Source organism: Somniosus microcephalus, chromosome 11 (genome assembly GCF_052327205.1).
Source record: "Somniosus microcephalus isolate GS21.2 chromosome 11, FLI_Smic_1.0, whole genome shotgun sequence".
In the NCBI taxonomy this organism is placed as follows: domain Eukaryota; kingdom Metazoa; phylum Chordata; class Chondrichthyes; order Squaliformes; family Somniosidae; genus Somniosus; species Somniosus microcephalus.
Window position 1 is genome coordinate 225929988 of NC_140997.1, and position 22540 is coordinate 225952527.

Consider the following 22540-nt stretch of genomic DNA (forward strand, 5'->3'; position numbering starts at 1 on the left):
TGAAAGAGATTGAGAGCAAATGATCTATTTTTTAACCGGCTGAAAGGAATGGATAACGTGGATGCAAGCCGGTTATTTAATTTAAAATCTATTGTACAACTAGAGGTCATGTGATGAAAACTAATGACCATCACACAAGACGAAGATGAGAAGGAATTCTTCTCTTAGGCAGTCCCTCGGAACTGAGGATGATTTGCTCCCACATTAAAAATGAGCTCGCAGGTGGCTGATTAGTCCAATGCAGGACCTACAGTCTCTGTCACAGGTGGGGCAGACGGTGGTTAAAGGGGCGGGTGGGTGGGGTGCTTGGGTTGACATGCGCTGCTTGCGCTTGGCTTCCGCTTGCTCCCGGCGAAGAGACTCGAGGTGTTCGGCGCCTTCCCGGATGCTTCTCCTCCACTTTGTGCGGTCTTGGGCCAGGGATTCCCAGGTGTCGGTGGGGATGTTGCACTTTTTCAAGGAGGCTTTGAGGGTGTCCTTGAAGTGTTTCCTCTGCCCACCTGGGGCTCTCTTGCCGTGCCGGAGCTCCGAGTAGAGCGCTTGTTTTGGGAGTCTCGTATCAGGCACGCGGACAATGTGACCCGTCCATCGGAGCTGATTGAGCGTGGTCAGAGCTTCGATGCTGGGGATGTTGGCCTGAGCAAGAACACTGACATTGGTGCGCCTATCCTACCAATGGATTTGCAGGATCTTGCGGAGGCAGCGTTGGTGGTACCTCTCCAGTGCTTTGAGGTGCCTGCTGTACATGGTCCATGTCTCTGAGGCGTACAGCAGGGCAGGTATCACTGCTGCTCTGTAGACCATGAGCTTAGTGCCGGGTTTGAGGTCCTGGTCTTCAAACACACTCTCTTCTTCAGGCGACCGAAGGCTGCACTGGCACACTGAAGGCGGTGTTGGACTTCGTCGTCGACGTCTGCCCTTGTTGACAGTAAGCTCTCGAGGTATGGAAAGTGGTCCACGTTGTCCAAGGCCTTGTCATGGATTTTGATAATCGGGGGGCAGCACTGTGTGGCGGGGGCAGGAATGAGAAGGAATGGTTGTCCTACAGAGTGCTGGACATATGCAATAGACTCCCAGCTGAAACAGTTAATGCTGTGTTGGCTGAAACCTTCGGCTTGATTAATATCTGGTTAGGATTAGAATCGAAGGTTATAAGAATTAATATAGATAGTGATAATCAAGTGCGGTGTGGAACATGAATGTTCCCGAGCTGCTGAGACCTTGAAGGTGTCGAGCCAAGGAGCACGATCGATAAAGAACGTGTAATGTCAAATGCAACAGTTAGATAGGTAATGGAGCAATCTGATGTATTTAACAATACAATAAAAGCTAATTTGGAGTGCTCAAGATTACAAGACAGTAATCTTATCTTGCGTTCAGTTAACTTATCTTGAGAACTGTCATGGCTTGATGTCATTTAAAGTTTTTCACTGGGTTACTGCTTGTAAGCATGTAATGTACAAGGGTTTTTCCACTTTGCAATGAGATGAAAGTGATCGTATAATTCAACATTAATTCAACTAATCTGATTCTGACGGATAGGGACACGAGACCCTCTCATTTTGGGCTTTACACCATGTGGGGTGCAACTCCGTTGTGGCTTCAAACCGGATTTAAGAAGTGTTTGGTAGGGTGGGCGGAGTACTTTACAAAAATTAAGCAGATTTTGTGTGTGATGTTTTCGAAAAGGTGGATGCTACTGCATCAATAAAATGCAAAAATTTACCAGCCAGGGAGTGGAGGCCCTGTGCATGCATTTAAACAAACCAGTACAGAGCTCTCTCCTGCCTGTGGGAGTTTGATTTCCGTTATACAATATGAATAAGGTCCTGCTGGCTGCCAATAATTTTTGTAGCCATGTCAATCTCACACTGGCATCATAGTTTAACCGTAACCTTTGATTAAATCCTTTAGATCTGTTGCAAAATGCATCTTACTGTCCTGCAAAACCCTTATTCTAGGATTATCTTAATTTAAGCAGGTTAAAACAAAACAAGTCACATTATTTGAAGTAGAATGTCAAAATATCTCCGTTACGGTGGCCATAGAGGACTGACAGTTGATACTAACAAGATAGAAAATTGCATTGAGAAACTCAGTACTGAATTAAATAAGACTGCTTATAATGTGCAATTAAAAAGTTGAATATATTGTAATATTATGTTTAAGTTCAAATATCATTGATAAACTGTTCCTACTTTGCTTGCATTTGACCTCATGGACTTTGTAATGTATTCAGTATTTAATAAAATAATCCACACCTTTAAAGCACTTCTGGTGAAGAAAGGAGCAAGAGTATTATCTACTCTGCACTATACTTCAAATCATAATGGGATGACTGGATAACTCTTGCTGTTCACATATAGACTGATCAGCATCCCATGCACAGGTCCAGTTGAACCTTCACTGATAGTTCTGGACTACAATAAAAGTTGGTGCTTACCCTTCTTAGGCAGTCCCTCGGAACCGAGGATGACTTGCTTCCACATTAAAAATGAGTTCTCAGGTGACTGATGAGTCCAATGCGGGACCTACAGTCTCTGCCACAGGTGGGGCAGATGGTGGTTGAAGGGGTGGGTGGGTGGGGTGCTTGGGTTCACATGCGCTCCTTGCACTTGGCTTCCGGCGAAGAGACTCGAGGTGTTTGGCGCCTTCCCGGATGCTTCTCCTCCACCTTGTGCGGTCTTGGGCCAGGGATTTCCAGGTGTCGGTGGGGATGTTCCACTTTTTCAAGGAGGCTTTGAGGGTGTCCTTGAAGTGTTTTCTCTGCCCACCTGGGGCTCTCTTGCCGTGTCGGAGCTCCGAGTAGAGCGCTTGTTTTGGGAGTCTCGTATCAGGCATGCGGACAATGTGACCCGTCCATCGGAGATGATCGAGCGTTGTCAAAGCTTCGATGCTGGGGATGTTGGCCTGAGCGAGAACAATGGATTTGCAAGATCTTGCGGAGGCAGCGTTGGTGGTACCTCTCCAGTGCTTTGAGGTGCCTTGGGAGCCTACTGTCAACAAGGGCAGACGTCGATGATGAAGTCCAACAGCGCTTTCAGTGTGCCAGTGCAGCCTTTGGTCGCCTGAGGAAGAAAGTTTTTGAAGACCAGGAGCTCGCACCCGGCACCAAGCTCATGGTCTACAGAGCAGCAGTGATACTCGCCCTCCTGTATGCCTCAGAGACATGGTGCTTACCTCCAGTGTGATAGCTGTGGTGAACTTGAATCTGAAGTGCTGTCAGTTTGCCGCAGTGGCTCAAGAAGGTGGCCCATCACAACCTCAAAGCAACTAGCGATGGGCAATAAATGTGGCCTTGCCAGTGTTGCCCACATCCTGAAAACAAGTAACAAAAGTAGTCATTTATTTTATTATTTAGGCTGTAGCTGATAGCAAGTGCACAGTTATCCTGCCATCATCTGCACCTCTCCAATATAAAAACTTTTTGGGAGCCACAATGCTCTCCATTTTAATGATTTGAATGTTTTTAAAAGATGTTCCTTCTCTAACCATAGTCCTTTTATTCGAAGTTTGGGGGAAAAAAACATTCTAAGCAACAATCGATTCATTAGTGGTTAGGATTTTGAACTGCAATGTCACTTCAGGTCAAAGAAAAAAGTCCCTGTCTGACAAATAAAATGCCTGGTGGTGAAAGGTCATGCCGATCATTTTAGCCATCATTTGAACTGTGAACTTGAATAGTGAAAAGTCAGCAGTAAATCATTGCTGGGGGTAACACTTGCACCAAATATTCTTTGTTCCCAGCAATTTCTCCGACATGAAGCTCCCATTTCCTGCAAGGTCCTAATAAAATCATGTAGCCCACTCTTACTTGGTGTACTTGCTCAGAGTAGAGGAAAATGCACAATGACCAGTTCTGGATAAACAACATCACCTGACTTAAAGGCTTTTGTAGTCTTGTGCGATTCCTGATTGACCACTTTAGCCACTGAGCAAAGCTTCTTGGAGCAAACGTACCAGCACACCAAGGTGCCAGAACTACTGCTGGCACCAGAGCAGCACAAATTCTGTGCCCACCCTTCACAGAAATCCTCAACTCTTGACAGCTCTGTGCGATTGGAATGTAGGATGGCACAATTGGAAATACTATCGTGTTTAGCTGTTCCACTAGCACTGGACGCAAACCCTAGGCTTATCCGACAAGCTCAAACTGCACAAGGAGATGAATCATTGCTGAAGTTTTCAAATTTGCTTTGTTGATGAAAATTCATTGAAAACATCAATAACCGTATGTTATGTGACAGTTTTAAAAAAAACTTCGTTTCCTGTTTACATTTGAGAAATTTCTAGACAGCCCATTGCAAAACTGAATAATCTGCTCTAAAATAAGATGGGTAGCAACCAATGTTCCCTCTAAATTTTTTTTGGGCAGTGTGGCCCCTTTAACTGACTGTGCAGCCCATTCAAAATTCCTCGTGTGTGTGTGTGTGGTTTTGCCATTTAAAAGCCAGCGAGCCGGCTGTGCATGACCTCCAGAGTGCCATGTGGCCGTGCAACTTAGAGGGAACATTGGTAGTAACTCTTGTCTAATCTACAAGAAGAACACTTTATATTAAAAAAAATGTAAGGACAAAAAAAAGCGATCAATGCTCGGCCCTCTAATACACTAAGGGGGAGAAATTGGGTGAGTAGCGCCACCTGTTAGCGCCTAAAGAGGCAGTCAGTGGCTGTAGCGCCACTGGCTGTGCCTCCCGTGATATTCAGCAGGGGCGCTAATGGTGGCGTTAGGCATTTGCGCTGCGCCGCCACCGATTACATCATCGGTGTGCGCAGCGCCCCGTTCGCGATATTTGGTAGCGAACACCGCAGTTGCGCCGTTTGCTACCCGCGCCCGGTTCACGGGGCCTTACTGTGCCGGCAGCGGCGCAAGTTAAGGTGGAGGTGCGGGGCAGCCGCCTGCCAGCACCTCCGTCCCCGGCCTCCTAACCCCCCCCCCCCCCCCGCGGCATTGCCGGCTGTTTCCCGAGAGCCCGGCACTTCTCTTTGGTGCCGGGCTCCTTTGCCGGCACTCGCGAGCGGGGATCGCGCTGTTGCAGGCACCTCCCCCTTAACAGTGGGAGGAAGGCCTGCAGTACCGCAGCGTGTGGCGCTGCGGCAAGTTGCGCTGCGATATTCAGTTTCAGCGCCCTAAGAGGGACGCGGAGCGCCTCGAGCCTCGCCCCGTGTCCCTCGAGGGGCAATGAAACTGAATACCTGACGATCGCTAAAGCCTCAAACGCTGCGCTAAATCCTGCGCTCAGGCGACTTTTGCGCCACTTTGGCGCCCCAACCCAATTTCTAGGCCTAACTCTCCTAACAACTGAATTTTGAACTCAAGTGATGATTTTATCTCTACTGCCTGGTCTGGAAGATCATTACAAAAATTCTTCCAAACTGACACTCAAATAATTGTGTCTGATTGTTTTTACCATTTGGAACAATTTGCTTGGGCTAGTATTGGTAAGTTCCATTGCCTTGTGTGATTGTGAAATGCTTCTGCTTTAGTTGGGAAGGCAACTGGACACAAATGAGTACTTAGCCCTTTGAAATACTGTATGCTGTTATTGTTTACTCGAAAGAGTTTCAGTTAAAATAACCCATTGCAGAATTAACCATACTTAAAATGGATGTACAGCTGTGTCCCAACGAGACCATTATAATCAACCTTTTTTATTTTTTGTTCTATTTGTGGATGCTTTTAGAACCTGCTTTAATGGTATTTATTCACATTTGATGTTTACTCCTGGGCCTGCATGGCCAGGTAAATATAATTTGAGTACTGTAAATGATTGTGTCTGTCTCCCACTTTCGATTTTCTCTCATTGTCTTTCTCTTGAAAGACTGATTTACACTAGGCAGGAGGGTCCCAAACGTTTTTTGTTGCGTCCTCTTTTGGAAATTCACGCCCCATACACACCACCAGCCCCCTCCCTCACCTCGGCTTTTTAAGGAACAGTGTGGATGAAATCAGTCTTCTGCAGTAGCACAAAACGGGACACAGTCTCAGGATAAGGGGTTGATCATTTAGGACTGAGATGAGGAGAAATCTCTTCACGCAGAGAGTTGTGAATCTTTGGAATTCTCTACCCCAGAGGGCTGTGGATGCTGAATCGTTGAGTATATTCAGGACAGAGATCGATAGATTGTTGGCTACTAAGGAAAGCAAAGGGATTGTGCGGGAAAGTGGAGTTGAGGTCGAAGATCAGCCGTGATCTGATTGAATGGCGGCGCAGGCTCAAGGGGCCGAATGACCTGTTCCTGCTCTTTTTTTTTATCATGTTCTAATGTTAGCAAATCGTCAGCCCGTTTTACAACGCGCACAGTTTTCTCTTCCTTTTGTGGTCAACGGCCTCCCGGCCCGGTATGAGGCCATTTAGTGCTGCTGCTTGGACTAATTTCAGCACCCGTCCCTGTATTTTTGCATAGAACAAGAGGATTTTATTTTCTCCGGCTAAAATAATATATTGCTCAAGACAGAAAGCAACATAAGGTAGCACAGTACCAGTCCGATACAAATGAATAAACTTGAACATAAAAGAACACTTGATGACTCATCCTTATCTCTAAGTAAGATGAGCCTGTTTGCTAGCTCACAATTTGTGGAATCTCGGTTTCATTTCAGTGAGTTTCAACCGCAAATCAGTCTCTACATTCAAGCTGCTTCTGTATTTGTTTTTGGTTCCAATAAGTGAAGAAAACCCCATTTCCGACAGATACATTGAGGCAAAGTGGGCGAGCATTTCAACGGCTGTTGGAGACTCTCTTTCAATTGAGAGCCAGAACTGATCAAGGAGCATGACTTAAAAACAAAGTCACCAGCACCATCTTTTAGACTCGCAGCAATCTCGGCCTTTGCAATGAAGTCCTCTGAAAACGGATTTCGAACCCAGGCGAAATCCTGCAATTCATTTGCTCCTCTTTCAGGAAAATATATGCTGAATTTAGGAACATGGGAAGGAAAGTTTTGTGCAAAGCCGAGACACACGCTCCAGAATTACGTTTTCTACTTCTAGGACTGATGTTCTGCAGTCCATAATAACAGAAGATAATGTTGACGATGTAGTTACATTGTCTTGTAGCATATAGCTCTACTCCATAGCAAAAAGTTTTTTTTGGAAAGGTTCAACTTTATTGTGCAGGATGAAAATGATGCTATTCTTACCTTGCAAAGAAAGGTTAAGTTCGTTGAGCCTGTCAAATATGTTGGCCAAATTGCCCAGTAAAACACGGAAGCGCTAGTGGACGGAATGATGGTGCAGTGGTGATTCAGAGTCGATCAAAAACATGTGGTGGCACTCCGAGTTCACGGATACTTGCCGAAACTTTACCAAGAGGCAGCCATTGAACTTCTTCGATTAACGTCATCTGTACTTTCAGTTGAAAGAGCTTCAGTTTGAAAAATCCCTTGTGGTTTATCTTTGAGGGCAGGATGTTTGGTCTCCCAAGTGGCATTTTCATTGGCTTGGTTTCATGCTATCACCACATTACGGCCGACGGGTTTCAGCAAAAACCAGGAAATGTGAACCCCAAGTGGTATTTTTCTTTTGCCTGGCTCTACTTGTTTCTTCCACGAGATCAACATCCTTGACTTTGTGCTTCAATAAACCAAACCTTTCCTTCACAGTTATTGAGCACCAAACGCCGCAGTCATGTCTGTCATATAGCACGCGGTGGCTAGGGGTCGCTGGGGTTCTTAGTGCCACTGATTTCAGATTAGTGTTCCATCAATTCAGTCGAAGATCATCTGTGCTGGGAGCAAACTTATAATATTGTGCAAAGATGCTGCTTACCTGGTGGGTGCCTGCAGCTGCCACCAATGCAGCCTTACCCTACCTTCCCACTTTACTAGGTAGACTGGCAATCAGAAATCTGATCGATCTTTAAATTTTAGAGAAACTAAGCAAATTTAAGTTTAAAATTCAAAGCAAAAAAAGTATACACCGATTCAGCCCTGCACAGGTCGATCGCGGCCCAGCGTAGAATGTTTGAATTCCCGCTGATTTCCCAAAGTTGGATCAATCGGAGGTGTTTTCGGTGCATAGTAACCGATTGTCGCAGTTGAGATCGAGAGTTGGTCTGGCTATCTTTTTGGAAAGTCAGCTATCCAATTGTGGACCATTGTCCCAGTTCTGCTAATGAAGGTTTTAACCCCACAGAAGAAATGGCCTTCATATTTGGAGTGTGTTAGTTTGCAGCATGTTGCTCTTTGGAATGATCCTACACAAAAAAAAAAAGAACTGCACTTATATAGTTCCTGGTCATGTCCCAAAGTGCTTCACAGCCAATTAATTAATTACTTTTAAGTGTAATCAGTGTTGTTTTGCAGGTAAATACAGCAGCCACTTTGCTGTTTGTGGGATCTTACTGTGTACAATGAGATAAATGTTTCGGATAGAGTTGTTTGAGGGATAAATGTTGGCCAGGGCACCAAGAGAGCTCCTCAAATAGTATCCGGGAACTTTTACGTCCACCTGAACAGCCAGACTTGGTTTAATGTCTCATCCAAAAGGCTATATGGCTGACCATGCAGCACTCTCTCAGTATCGTACTAAACTCGGGTCCTGGAGTGGGGCTTGAACCCATGATCTTGTGACTCAGAGGTACGAATGCTGCCACTGAGGCCATGCTGACATTGAATCTAACTGACTGACTGTAATTGTGTTACAGTCTAATGGTGTTTGCAGGCTGTAAATTTCTGGCAATCAACTGCAACATTAATACTCAAAACGTTTTGGTTACTTGATCGCTGTTGGTCTTTCACTGAAGGTATCATCACTCATCAGCTGCACTGAGTGCCTAACCATCGATGACATAACATCTATGAGATCTGGTGCTGTCAAAATAATAGAGTGCAACCCCTTGAAAACTGCTTCCACAGTACAAAACTTATAAAAATAGGGAATGCACAAGTGTGGTTAAAAGGCAGTATTTGGGATTGCGATGATGGCTATAATCCACTTGAGTTTTGCACTTTAAGATTTGACATTATTTGAGCCCTTTGGTAAGATTACAGTCTGATCCTCATCCATATGCAATTATTCTATAACTGGAGAATGAAGAAGTCAATCTTATTCAAAGGAGTAGGTCTGCAACTAGAAACCCTGCCTTGTAGAATTAAGTAATTAGTCGGTCTACAGAGCAGTAGTGATACCTGCCCTGCTGTATGCCTCAGAGACATGGACCATGTACAGCAGGCACCTCAAAGCACTGGAAAGGTACCACCAAAGCTGCCTCTGCAAGATCCTGCAAATCCATTGACAGGACAGGCGCACCAACCTCAGTGTTCTCGCTCAGGCCAACATCCCCAGTATCAAAGCTCTGACCACGCTCGATCAGCTCCGATGGACAGGCCACATTATCCTCATGCCTGATACGAGAGTCCCAAAACAAGCGCTCTACTCGGAGCTACAACATGGCAAGAGAGCCCCAGGTGGACAGAGGAAACGCTTCAAGGACACCCTCAAAGCCTCCTTGAAAAAGTGCAACATCCCCACCAACACCTGGGAATCCCTGGCCCAAGACCGCACAAAGTGGAGGAGAAGCATCCGGGAAGGCGCCGAACACCTCGAGTCTCTTTGCTGGGAGCAAGCGGAAGCCAAGTGCAAACAGTGGAAGGAGCGCACGTCAACCCAAGCACCCCACCCACCCGCCCCTTCAACCACCGTCTGCCCCACCTGTGACAGAGACTGTAGGACCCACATTGGACTCATCAGTCATCTGAGAACTCATTTTTAGTGTGGAAGCAAGTCATCCTCGGTTCCCAGGGACTGCCTAAGAAGGAAAATTGTCTGCAGCTTGATGTCGTAATGGAGTCTCTCAAATCAACAAAGCAAATTCTGAGCATTTCCTAGTCATCAACAATGTTCACTAATTTTGTTTGGCGCCATGCGGCCCCTTCAAAATACCGCGCCTGCACTGTTTTTTGTATTGAAAAGCCGGCTGCGCGGGATCCCTGGAGCGCCGCGCAGCTTGCAGGGAACATTAGTCACCAACCCATGTTTGTGTAGTTGAGGGCGTAATAGTAAAACTGCAGCGTTTGATGGCTGCAGCCTTAACCGGAGGAATCGTGGATCGTTTGTTATGCCCCTCATATAGTTATACAGCACAGAAAGAGGCCCTTCGGCCCATCGTGTCCGCGCCGGCCATCAAGCCCTGTCTATTCTAATCCCATTTTCCAGCACTTGGTCAGTAGCCTTGTATGCTATGGCTTTTCAAGTGCTCATCTAAATGCTTCTTGAATGTTTTGAGAGTTCCTGCCTCTACCACCCTTTCAGGCAGTGAGTTCCAGATTCCAACCACCCTCTGGGTGAAAAAGATTTTCCTCAAATCCCCTCTAAACCCCCTGCCCCTTAACTTGAAATTATGCCCCCTGGTTATTGACCCCTCTACTAAGGGGAAAAGTTCCTTTCTATCTACCCTATCTATGCCCCTCATAATTTTGTACACCTCAATCAGGTCCCCCCTCAGCCTTCTCTGCTCTAAGGAAAACAACCCCAGCCTGTCCAGTCTCTCTTCATAGCTGAAACGCTCCAGCCCAGGTAACATCCTGGTGAATCTCCTCTGCACCCTCTCCAATGCAATCACATCCTTCCTATAGTGTGGCGACCAGAACTGCACACAGTATTCCAGCTGTGGCCTAACTAGCGTTTTGTACAGCACCATCATAACCTCCCTGCTCTTATATTCTATGCCTTGGCTAATGAAGGCAAGTATCCCATATGCCTTTTTAACCACCTTATCTACCTGTACTGCTGCCTTCAGGGATCTATGTACATGCACACCAAGGTCCCTCTGATCCTCTGTCCTTCCTAGGGTCCTTCCCTTGCCTTGTTAGTCCTCCCAAAATGCATCACCTCACACTTTTCAGGGTTAAATTCCATTTGCCATTGTTCTGCCCATCTAACTAACCCATCTATATCGTCCTGTAGCCTGAGGCTTCCCTCCTCGCTATTTACCACCCCACCAATTTTCGTGTCATCTGCGAACTTACTGATCATACCTCCTACATTCATATCTAAATCATTAATGTACACTACAAACAGCAAAGGACCCAGCACCGAACCCTGTGGTACACCACTAGACACAGGCTTCCAGTCATAAAAACAACCTTCGACCATCTCCCTCTGCTTCCTGCCACTAAGCCAACTTTGGATCCAATGTGCCAATTGCCCTGGGCTCTTACCTTCTTGACCAGTCTCCCATGCGGGACTTTGTCAAAAGCTTTACTGAAGTCCATGTAGACTACATCAACTGCACTACCCTCATCCACACACCTAGTCACCCCCTTGAAAAATTCAATCAAATTGGTTAGACACGATCTCCCCCTGACAAAGCCATGCTGACTATCCCTGATTAATCCCTGCCTCTCCCAAGTGGAGATTAATTCTGTCCCTCAGAATTTTTTCCAATAATTTCCTACCACTGATGTTAGGCTCATTGGCCTGTAATTCCCTGGTTTACCCCTACTACCCTTCTTGAATAATGGTACTGCGTTAGCTGTCCTCTAGCACCTCCCCTGTGGCCAGAGAGGTTCTGAAATTTGTGTCAGAGCCCCTGCAATCTCCTCCCTTGCCTCACACAGCAGCCTGGGATACATCTCGTCTGGGCCTGGGGATTTATCCACTTTTAGGCCCGCTAAAACCGCTAGTACTAATTTGTTCAAGTATATCCCCATCCCCCTGCCTGATTTCTATGCCTACATTGTCCTTCTCCATAGTGAACACAAATGCAAAATATTCATTTAAAACCTCACCTACATCTTCCGGCTCTACACACACATTGCAACTTTGGTCCCTAATGGGCCCTACTCTTTCCCTGGTTATCCTCTTGCCCTTAATATACTTATAAAACACCTTGAGATTTTCCTTTATTTTGCCCGCCAGTGTTTTTTCATGCCCCCTCTTCGCTCTCCTAATTTCTTTTTTAAGTATCCCCCTGCACTTTCTATACTCCGTTAGGGCTTTTGCTGTTTTTAGTCCTTTGTATCTGCCAAAAGCCTCCCTTTTTTTTCCCTAATCCATTCTTGTATATCCCTTGACATCCAGGGTTCCCTGGGCTTGTTGGTCCCACCCTTGACCTTTACGGGAACATAGTGCCATTGTACTCTCTCTATTTCCTTTCTGAAAGACTCCCACTGCTCTGATGTGGATTTTCCTACAAGTAGCTGATCCCAGTCGACTTTGGCCAGATCCTGCCTTATATTAAAATCGGCCTTCCCCCAATTTAGAACCTTATTTCCGGTCCATCTTTGTCCTTTTCCATGACTACCTTAAATCTCACCGAATTATGGTCACTGTCACCAAAATGCTCTCCTACTGACACTCCTACCACTTGCCCGGCTACATTCCCTAGAATTTGGTCCAGTACCGCCCCCTCTCTTGTAGGACTTTCTACATGCTGGCTCAAAAAGCTCTCCTGGATGCACTTTAAGAATTCTACACCCTCTAAGCCTTTCACACTCTGACTATCCCAGTTAATATTGGGGAAGTTGAAATCCCCTACTATTATTACCCTATTACTTTTATACTTCTCTGAGATTTGCCTACATATCTGTTCCTCTATCTCCCCCTGACTGTTTGGGGGCCTATAGTACACTCCCAGCAAAGTGCTTGCCCCCTTTTTGTTTTTAAGTTCTACCCATATGGCTTCATTAGAGAAATCCGCTAAGATATCATCCCTCCTTACAGCAGTAATTGACTCCTTGATTAATATTGCGACACCCCCTCTTTTACACCCCCTCTGTCTCACCTGAAGATTCTATACCCCAGAATATTGAGCTGCCAGTCCTGCCCCTCCCTCAACCATGTCTCTGTGATAGCAACAATATCATACTCCCATGTGTTCATCAACACCTTCAATTCATCTGCCTTACTCGCAAGACTCCTTGCATTAAAATAAATGCCATCCAGCCTTGCCATACTCCCTTGTGCTGTTACATATTTGCTCTGTCTTCCAGGCTGACTTGTTTTTTCCTCTATATTTGGCTGTGCATCACCCCCTACCATAGTTCCACTCCGTATCCCATCCCCCTGCCAAGTTAGTTTAAACCCCCCCTCCCCACTACAGTACTAGCAAACCTCCCCGCAAGGATGTTGGTCCCGTTCCGGTTCAGGTGCAACCCGTCCGACTTGTACAGGTCCCACCTCCCCCAGAAGCAGACCCAGTGATCCAGGAAACTAAAACCCTCCCTCCTGCACCAACTCTTTAGCCATGCATTCATCTGCTCTATCCTCCTATTCCTATACTCACTAGCACGTGGCACCGGGAGTAATCCAGAGATTACAACCTTTGAGGTCCTGCTTTTTAATCTGCTGCCTAGCTCCCTAAATTCTTGTTGCAAGACCTCATCCCTCTTTCTCCCTATGTCGTTGGTACCAATGTGAACCACGACCTCTGACTGTTTGCCCTCCCCCTTCAGAATGCCCTGCAGCTGTTCAGTGACATCCTTGACCCTGGCACCAGGGAGGCAACATACTATCCTGGAGTCACGTCTGCAGCCACAGCAACGTCTATCTGTTCCCCTATCACTATTGCTCTCCCCCTCTATTTCCTCCCCTCCTGTGCAGCTGAGCCACTCGTAGTGCCACGGACTTGGCTCTTGCTACATTCCCCTGAGAAACCATCACCCCCAGCAGTATCCAAAACGGAAAATCTGTCGGAGAGGGAGATGGACCCAGGGGACTCCTGCACTATATTCATAGTTCTTTTACTCTGTCTGGCGGTCACTCATTTCCTGTCTGCCTGTGCACTCTTTACCTGCGGTGTGACCACCTCGTTAAACGTGCTATCCATAAAGATCTCAGCTTCGCGGATGCTCCACAGTGACTCCAGCTGAAGCCCCAGCTCCGAAACGCGGATTTCGAGTAGCTGCAGCTGGAGACACTTCCTGCACACGTGTTCGCCCTGGACACCGAAAGTGTCCCTGACTTCCCACATTGCACAGGAGGAGCTCTCCAAGCTGCCCTGCCATGTTCTACCCTTAATTTACTCCCTTTACTTCCAAGAATATTAAATACACTAGGGACCTTACTTCCCTTTAAACACTACTTACTCTAAACTGGAGACCTTACTTTTTACTTTAACTATTGGACTGTAGAAATACTCACCAGGTCCTACTTGCCAATCCGCTCCTTCTCTGGTTTTGACGTCACTTTAGCGGTTTCGCAGTTGTTGTTGTTTGACTGCTCCCGCTCTCGGACTCTTTCCTTGGTGTAAAGTAAGAACCAATTCCCAACTCGCAGCACTCTGTTTAAACTGCACTTTTATTGTTCTCCAGATGCGGATGGGGGGTGTCACAGAGCCGAACTCCCGCTGGTTCTCTGTCCCCTCTTGTGCAGCTTTTTAGCTCCTGCTCTCCTGGAAGCTGACAAAGATAGAAAAAGAAAGGAACAGCTCCCTCCGTGAACTCCCTCACTCACCAAACTCGCAGCTTAACACTCTGTTCCGACCTGCACTCCGTGACAAACTACACTCTAGCCTCTGATCACTTAATTGTCATAGCTGGCTCTATCCAGTTTGCTTGCTATTTCAACTTAAAACAGCTGATCGACCGTTCGAATTGGGCTCGCTCCTGCAGTGCAGTAGAGTAGTAGAAACTTGGCCGCACCCAGTTCTGCTGTTGTTCTCTTTATCCATATTTTCAAGTGCGAGTTGCTACCCAGTCCCACGTTCTCAATATCTTGGCAGTCAGTTGCAAAGCAACGTTGGCAGTGGCTTTGGGAATGTGTTCCCTATTTACCTTACAAGTTAGGGGATTGATGCATAACATGAATGAAGTGTGTCTTTGAGAGATCGTTTCCATCTTTAAAAAAAGAAATCCTTTCTAACAGTAAATACAGTAAAATAAATGATGCTATGTTGAAATCAAAACTCAATACACTATTTCCTTTTCCAAATCTTAAGAATATAAACCAACAACAAGAAAAGGGCATGAATTCCCATTCGAAATCGCTATGCTTTTTCCTAACCCCCTCCCCCCATGTGAATTGCTTACCTCCCTCATTCTTCCATTCCTCCTACAGTCTTAAGAATTTTAACCCAAGCTTGTCCTCACCTAATCACTACATCCTGGCTCCCTTTCCTCAGCCACCGTTCTTCTCGCTTTCAAAAACCCCCTCGTGCAAAAAACCAACCCTCAACCCATCCATTCTCTGCAACTGCTGCCCCATCGCTGATCTCCCTCGCGACACCAAGACTGCTCCAGGCAAAGTCAGGAATTATATCCTCTGCGACTGTGGTGCATTTTCCATCCTTGACCTCCCGTAACATTCGAGTACGCACCATCCTTCTCCAACGCCTATCCTCCGTTGTTCAGCAATGGCTTCTCATCCCGCCTTTGAGAGGAGATTTGATCGAGGTGCTCAAAATCATGAGGGGTCTCGACAGAGTAGATAGAGAGAAACTGTTCCCATTGGCGGAAGGATCGAGAACCAGAGGACACAGATTCAAGGTGATTGGCAAAAGAACCAAAGGCAACATGAGGAACAACTTTTTTACGCAGCGAGGGGTTAGGATCTGGAATGCACTGCCTGAAAGGGTGGTGGAGGCAGACTCAATCACAGCTTTCAATAGGGAATTGGACAAGTACCTGAAGGAGAAAAAAAATTGCAGCGCTACAGGGAAAAGGCAGGGGAGTGGGACTAGCTGAAGTACTCTTGCAGAGAGCCGGCACGGGCTCGATGGGCCGTAAGGCCTCCTTCTGTGCTGTAACCATTCTATGATTCTTTGTGCCGCCACCTCTGAATTACCCCAGTGTTCGATCTTTGACCCCCTCCTCCTCTTCAGCTACAGGCTGATACCCGCTCCTTCACTTCTCTCGACCCTATGACTACAGTGCTCTGACTGCCTGTCTGATATCAAGTCATGGACGAGGAACAGCTTGCTCCAACTGAACATCAGGGAGACTGAAGTCCTTGTTTTCAGCCCTTGCTGCAAACTCCATTACCTCTTCCTCTCCGGCCACTTACTTCGGCTGAACTAGACCATGGTACCTTGTTGAACTTCACACTCTGCATCCTATCCAATGTCAAGACTGCTTATTTCCATATCTGAATCATTGCCAGCTTCTAACCCTTCCACCTCTGAAACCCTTATCCATTGCTTTTGATTTGATTTCTCTTGTATTCGCCACACTGGCCTCCCATCCTCCGTAAACTCCAAAAGACAGCTGTCTGGATCCCCCTCACTGGCTGCCAACATTAAATTTAAAATCTTAATTCTTGTCTTCAGGTATCTCCATGGCCTGGCCTCACTCAAGTTTCATCTTCTCCTCCATGCTTCGGTTCTCCAACTCTGGCTTTCTGTGCACTCCCCCCCCATCTCTGTTCATCCAAATGCTGGTGGTAGAGACTTCAGTTCCTTCAGCTCCACTCTGGATCTCTCTATCCCTAAGCCTTTTTTTCTATATCTTTAAAAAAAAACACCTTCTCAAATCCAATCTTACCAACCAAACTTTTGGTGAGCCCCCCCCCTCCACCTTCCTAATGTCTCCCTCATGTCTCGATGGCGGGGGAGTCCAGAACCAGGGGTCACAGTCTAAGGATAAGGGCTAAGCCATTTAGGACTGAGATGAGGAGGAATTTCTTCACCCAGAGAGTGGTGAACCTGTGGAATTCTCTACCGCACAAGGCAGTTGAGGCCAATTCATTAAATATATTCAAGAAGGAGTTGGATATATTTCTTAAGGCTAAGGGGATCAAGGGATATGGGGAGAAAGCAGGGACAGGGTACTGAGTTTGGATGATCAGCCATGATCTCATTGAATGGCGGAGCAGGCTCGAGGGGCCGAATGGCCTACTCCTGCTCCGATCTTCTATGTTTCTATGTATGTTCCTTATCTATTCCAATTTTTTCTCCCCGCTCCCTAAAGTGCATTTGGATATTTTCTAGGTTAAATGTGTTACATAAGCGCAAGTTGGTGTTTTGTCTTGTATTTATTTCAGCCCCAGTGTTCCTCATCACAGTGGGTTCTGGTTTTAAGCGTTTTGAGGAAAATAAAAGCCGCAGCGAATCACAATAGTGGAGTTTTGATTAAGTTTACAGTTAATTCTTTGCTCAGTTGTGCAAGATTTCCCCATAAGTGTTTGACTGTGAATGACACTCGTGAAGCGGGAAAAGGAACACATTTGGCCAATTAGCCGTCACCTCATTAAAATGGCATGAGTCTGTCAAACTGGAAGTGAGGAGAGCAGCTTTCCTTTTTGCAAACCGTTGCCGATGCGCACAACAGCTAATGTAAAATTCCAATTTGAGTAAAGGTGTTATCTTTTAGTTTCCAAGAGCAGTGTTAAAGACAGCTGCTCCTCAGTTAATGCTGCCTTTATGCTACTAAATTGTCAGTGACGTCAAGAGCAGTCTGTGCTGACCTTGTAGTATGAATAACTCTCCAAGTTCTGAAGTTGGAGACAATGACAACCTTCTGGAATGGGGGTTTTCACTCATTTCCTCTGACCTAAGTCGGATTGTGTGAAACCTTGGCATCCTGTTTGATCCTGAGCGGAGCTTCACATCTATTCATTAACAAGTCTGCTTATTCCACCTCCACAGCATTGCCTGCCTCTGACCCTGTTTTAGCCTCTCCATTTGCTGAAACCGTTCCCCCTTTGCCTTCTGTCACCTCCAGACTCGATTTCTTTAAAGTGCACCTCGCTGTCTTCCCACAATCCATAATTGGCACAGGAGGAGGTCAATCGGCACTTTGTGACTGTACCAGCTCTTTGAAAGAGCTATTCAATTAGTCCCACTCCCCCTTGCTCTTTCCCGACTGATCAAAAAACTCAGCCATCTGTATCCTTTCCGGCGGTGGCAAGCGTCAACAGTTAGTGTCGTTGGCACGAAGTTCAGGTCTGCTATCTGCCGTGCTGGGGCCCGGTCGCAGTCGAGCTGACCGCCCCACTTGTCCATATAGGCCAGCAGTGCATTTTCTACACTGCTGGCTTGTATAGACCCTTAAGCAGTGCTGGGGAAGACCTGCAGTCACATTGCACAATTTGCTGCTGCTGTGCATGCGTAAGATTCACACCCGTTGTTGCCAAATCTGTTGTCCTGTATAAAGCGGATAGATTCGGCACCGCAGAAACCAGTATAATTACTGGACTTAAAAGCACCTCTATTAATATAAAACTGGTCTAAGTGTTAATTGCACAACAGTTCTTGCTGCCTTGGAAGTTTTATATTATATTATTCTCCCCTTTAAGTTTACCACATCTTGCTTTACTGTAAAAAGGATGAATGGCAACCCATTTCTTATGTAAGAAATCACACAACACCAGGTTATAGTCCAACAGCTTTATTTGAAATCACAAGCTTTCGGAGCGCTGCTCCTTCGTCAGGTGAAGTGGAGAGATGCATAACAACACAGCTTATATAGTCAGAGAATAATGTCAGATGTTTACAGGTAATCTTTCTAACTGCCATTTATCACGCCTCGGCAGAGAGATAATCACAGCAATCAAAGGTGTAAATGATGTCCAAACAGGTCAGTCAGGAAAACATTACATCAAAGAACAATGAGGTGGGGTCACAAGGGGTCAAATGTTGCAGATGCTGGAGTCTGTATGAAAAACAGAAAAAGACAAAAAACATTTTTTTGCTGGAAATCACAGCAGGTCTCCACTTCACCTGATGAAGGAGCAGTGTTCCGAAAGCTTGTGATTTCAAATAAAGCTGTTGGACTATAACCTGGTGTTGTGTGATTTCTTACATTTGTCCACCCCAGTCCAACACCGACATCTCCACACCATGGCAACCCATTTCTTGACATTGCACCCAGGGCAAATAATGTTTGTGATCAGAAACTGCTGCCTCCACAACTTTTAACGCAAAATTGCAGTTCTCGGGTAGCAAATTGCACTCCACACAGTAACTCGAGAGATGTTCAGGCTGATTCACCCTGTCCAAATCACTTGCTCCTACCTGTGTCACTTTGTGCTGAAAATTAAAAGGTGAGAAGAACAGTTCAGGCTTGTTGACTTGCTGACTTTTTAATGCAACTTTCTTTCCTGAAGCCACCTTTCGTCAGATGTTTGTCTTGCATATTATTTCTCACCATTCTTTCGCTAAAAGCAAACAAAGTTCTAGGCTACAGCTTTGAATCCTCGTTCAATTTATTAATTTGCATTGTAAACCGCTTTTATAGATGTCAGCTTAAATTTTACATACACTTTTCTGTATTCGGCTTGCTGGGACTTTACACTTGGATCGTTACACTTTAGGTGTTGTTACATTGGTGCAGTATCAACGGACTTCACAATCATTGCACTTAAACGAGAGATTGGAAATGCATATTGCAGGTAGTAAAGGCTCTCTGTCTGTCTGCTTGCCTGGACCAGCAAAAGGGTTTCCAGCTTGACAAATGTCAGGTCTGCACTAAATATTCTCTGATTCAGCGTCACCGGTTACTCCTGTAAGTAGACCCAGCATCCCCTATGATTTTTACCTACCAATATCTAGTCACAAGTTGGAGTGAGCAGGGGGCCGTAATAATACGACCCCTCCATTGTGCATGCTGGAATCCATGATCTTGTGCGTGTGTTTCTCCTATTTTCCGGAAGGGAGACTGGTGAGCAGTCTGGCGCGATGAGGCCAATTGTAAACCAACAAACTGGTTTATATTACACAAAATACAATACTGAACAGAATATAATTTTCATTGAAACTCGGTCTTTTTACTGTCACCCCTTGGAACATCAAAAATGATAAATCATGCAAACTTGGTTCTTTATATGGGCCTCGGTTCACTTTACAAGTCAGTACTCGCAGAAGTGCCTGGCACTAACTTTAGGGGGAAGAGAAGTTATTTGCCTCTCTGACTGTTTCAAATTCAAAACTACCTGCAGACTGTCTTTTCCACGGAGACATGAATAAATAAAGCTGATTTCTGACCACCTTCCAGCTCTGTGTTGAGGATTGGCTTCTTGATCTGCCAATCAAAAATACTATCTCAAATCAGAACCACCCCGGCCAAACATGGCACCTCTAATGCCTGTTCAGCTAAGACCCTTGCTGTGTCCAATGAAGGGAAGCCATTGCAACATTACAAGCGCAAATGTATGAAATATAGTAACAAACCCCATTGTCTCAAACTGGTATGGTATGCGAGAAGCACAGTGCAGTTAGCCATTTCATCTGGCTGCATCTAATGGGCCTAATCAACATTCCCAGATAACTTTTGTGTTATGAGTTAACCGCTTGGGGGTTGTATTTAGTTCAAAAGCAACATCATCATATAAATTGATTCATAATTACTCCTAGTCCAAAGTCTTGAAAAATGACAATAGATCTTCATTCATTTTGTTCAATTTCAAATTTAGCAAAGATTGAATAAAAGGAAAAATGAAAAGATGGCAAGAAATTAAACAAAATTGATGAAGCACAGCAGTCTGAGGTTAAGAAACGAGATGAAGAGATTCAGAAGAAATACATTTGTACAGCAAAGTTAATTGTCATGGAGAATCCTAACTCGGTTAACATTTTTCTCATGAGCAACACCCTACAAGATTAATTAATGAGGATCAATATCTGCAGTAGATTTTCTGCCCCCAATGGTGAATCTTGAGAAGATGCACAATTCTGCTCACTCTCCCTATACCCACCACCTTCAAACGTGCCACAACAAGTGTGCTGATATAAACTAAAATAAAGATTCTTTTGTTTAAAGAGTATTCAGCTGGCCCTGACTGGCAGTGCAGTGTTTATTTGAACTTGACTTGCTGGAGGGCTTGGGGCATACTCGATTTGTGTATGGCCCTCATGAAGCAGACCATTATTACATAAATCCTGAAGTCTAAGAGCTGAAAAATGATGTTTTAACCCATAGACTACTGGAAATTCCACCCTCCTTGAACCAGCCAATTTTCAAAGTTTTCAGCTCACATTCTATGATACTGAAACAAGGCCCAACATTACTGTGATAAAAGCTAGTTCAATGCCAGGCGTAATTTTAGTATTTCAAATACTAGAGTAAGAATTTTAAAAATGAAGTTTCGGCACTCTAGCCCAATTGCCCTTCCTCCTCCCTCCCATTCTCTCCTCTTCCCTGCACCTCTTCTGTTTTGAATATGATAAATGTGTGTGTATATCAAATACATCGTATCACAGAAACCCCACAGTGCAGATAGAGGCCATTTCGGCCCATCGAGCCTGCACCGACACATATCCCACCCTATCCCTGTAACCCCACGCATTTAATCCCCCTAATACTAAGGGTCAATTTATCATAGCCAATCAACCTAACCTACACATCTTTGGACTGTGGGAGGAAACCGGAGCACCCGGAGAAAACCCACGCAAACACGGGGAGAATGTGCAAACTCCACACAGACAGTCGGCCAAGGCCGGATTCGAACCCGGGTCCCTGGCGCTGTGAGGCAACAGTGCTAACCACTATGCCACCGTGCTGCCCGCGTAGTCTATCAATATTTTATCTTTCCGGTCTCTTAAATATACACGTGCATGTGTCTCTCTCTTTCTCCCTTAGGCAGTTCCTTGGAACCGAGGACGACTTGCTTCCACATTAAAGATGAGTTCGCAGGTGACTGAGAGTCCAATGCGGGACCTACAGTCTCTGTCTCAGGTGGGGCAGACGGTGGTTGAAGGGGCGGGTGGGTGAGGTGCTTGGGTTGACATGCGCTCCTTGCGCTTGGCTTCCGCTTGCTCCCGGCGAAGAGACTCGAGGTGTTTGGCACCTTCCCGGATGCTTCTCCACCTTGTGCGGTCTTGGACCAGGGATTCCCAGGTGTCGGTGGGGATGTTGCACTTTTTCAAGGAGGCTTTGAGAGTATCCTTGAAGCGTTTCCTCTGCCCACCTGGGGCTCTCTTGCCATGTCGGAGCTCCGAGTAGAGCGCTTGTTTTGGGAGTCTCGTATCGGGCATGCGGACAATGTGACCCGTCCATCGGAGCTGATTGAGCGTGGTCAGAGCTTCGATGCTGGGGATGTTGGCCTGAGCAAGAACACTGACGTTGGTGCGCCTATCCTGCTAATGGATTTGCAGGATCTTGCGGAGGCAGCTTTGGTGGTACCTCTCCGGTGCTTTGAGGTGCCTGCTGTACATGGTCCATGTCTCTGAGGCATACAGGAGGGCGGGTATCACTGCTGCTCTGTAGACCGTGAGCTTGGTGCCGGGTTTGAGGCCCTGGTCCACACACCACACACCACACACACGTATCCAGGTATAAATACTACTTGTGCACGTTTAATCCATTTGTTTATTCTTTGATTTATGAGGTGAAATTTCATACCCCTTAGTGACATAACAGTATACTCTATTATTATGATGTACCTTTCTTCTGGAGAGCATGTTCAAAGTTGCTTCCTTCCTCAAGTTGAGTATTTCAAATGGCCATGATTCTGTCTTGCTATACATTTAGAACAGGCTCACTGAACTAGTTAGGTTTGGGTCAATAATGAGAGAGGTTAATGCTAACATTTAATCCAAACAGACTCCTTGAACAGCAAAGATGAGACTAATATTTTCAGACAGTTCTGCTTGAAGACTTGTTTTATAGGGGCACGGTAGCATTGTGGTTATGTTACTGGACTAGCTATCTGAGGCCAGGACT

General features: G+C 45.8%; 2 protein-coding genes across 6 annotated transcripts in view; one reads left to right on the forward strand and one right to left on the reverse strand.

Moving 5' to 3' along the window:
- The window catches only part of prkar2aa (protein kinase, cAMP-dependent, regulatory, type II, alpha A), a 286292-nt gene that overhangs the window by 228247 nt on the left and 35505 nt on the right, over positions 1-22540 (forward strand). The gene's annotated exons all lie outside the window — the stretch shown is intronic.
- Positions 1-22540, reverse strand: part of LOC147111297 (uncharacterized) — a 182119-nt gene that overhangs the window by 22532 nt on the left and 137047 nt on the right. The window contains exon 1 of one of the 4 annotated variants that reach the window (XM_086002056.1): positions 2444-4167. The exons of the other annotated variants lie outside the window; for them this stretch is intronic. Coding sequence (XP_085858182.1) covers positions 2444-2489 — 46 coding nt within the window. The 5' untranslated portion in view covers positions 2490-4167. Of the gene's footprint in view, positions 1-2443; positions 4168-22540 lie in introns of those variants that run through there. 4 annotated transcript variants of the gene reach the window in all.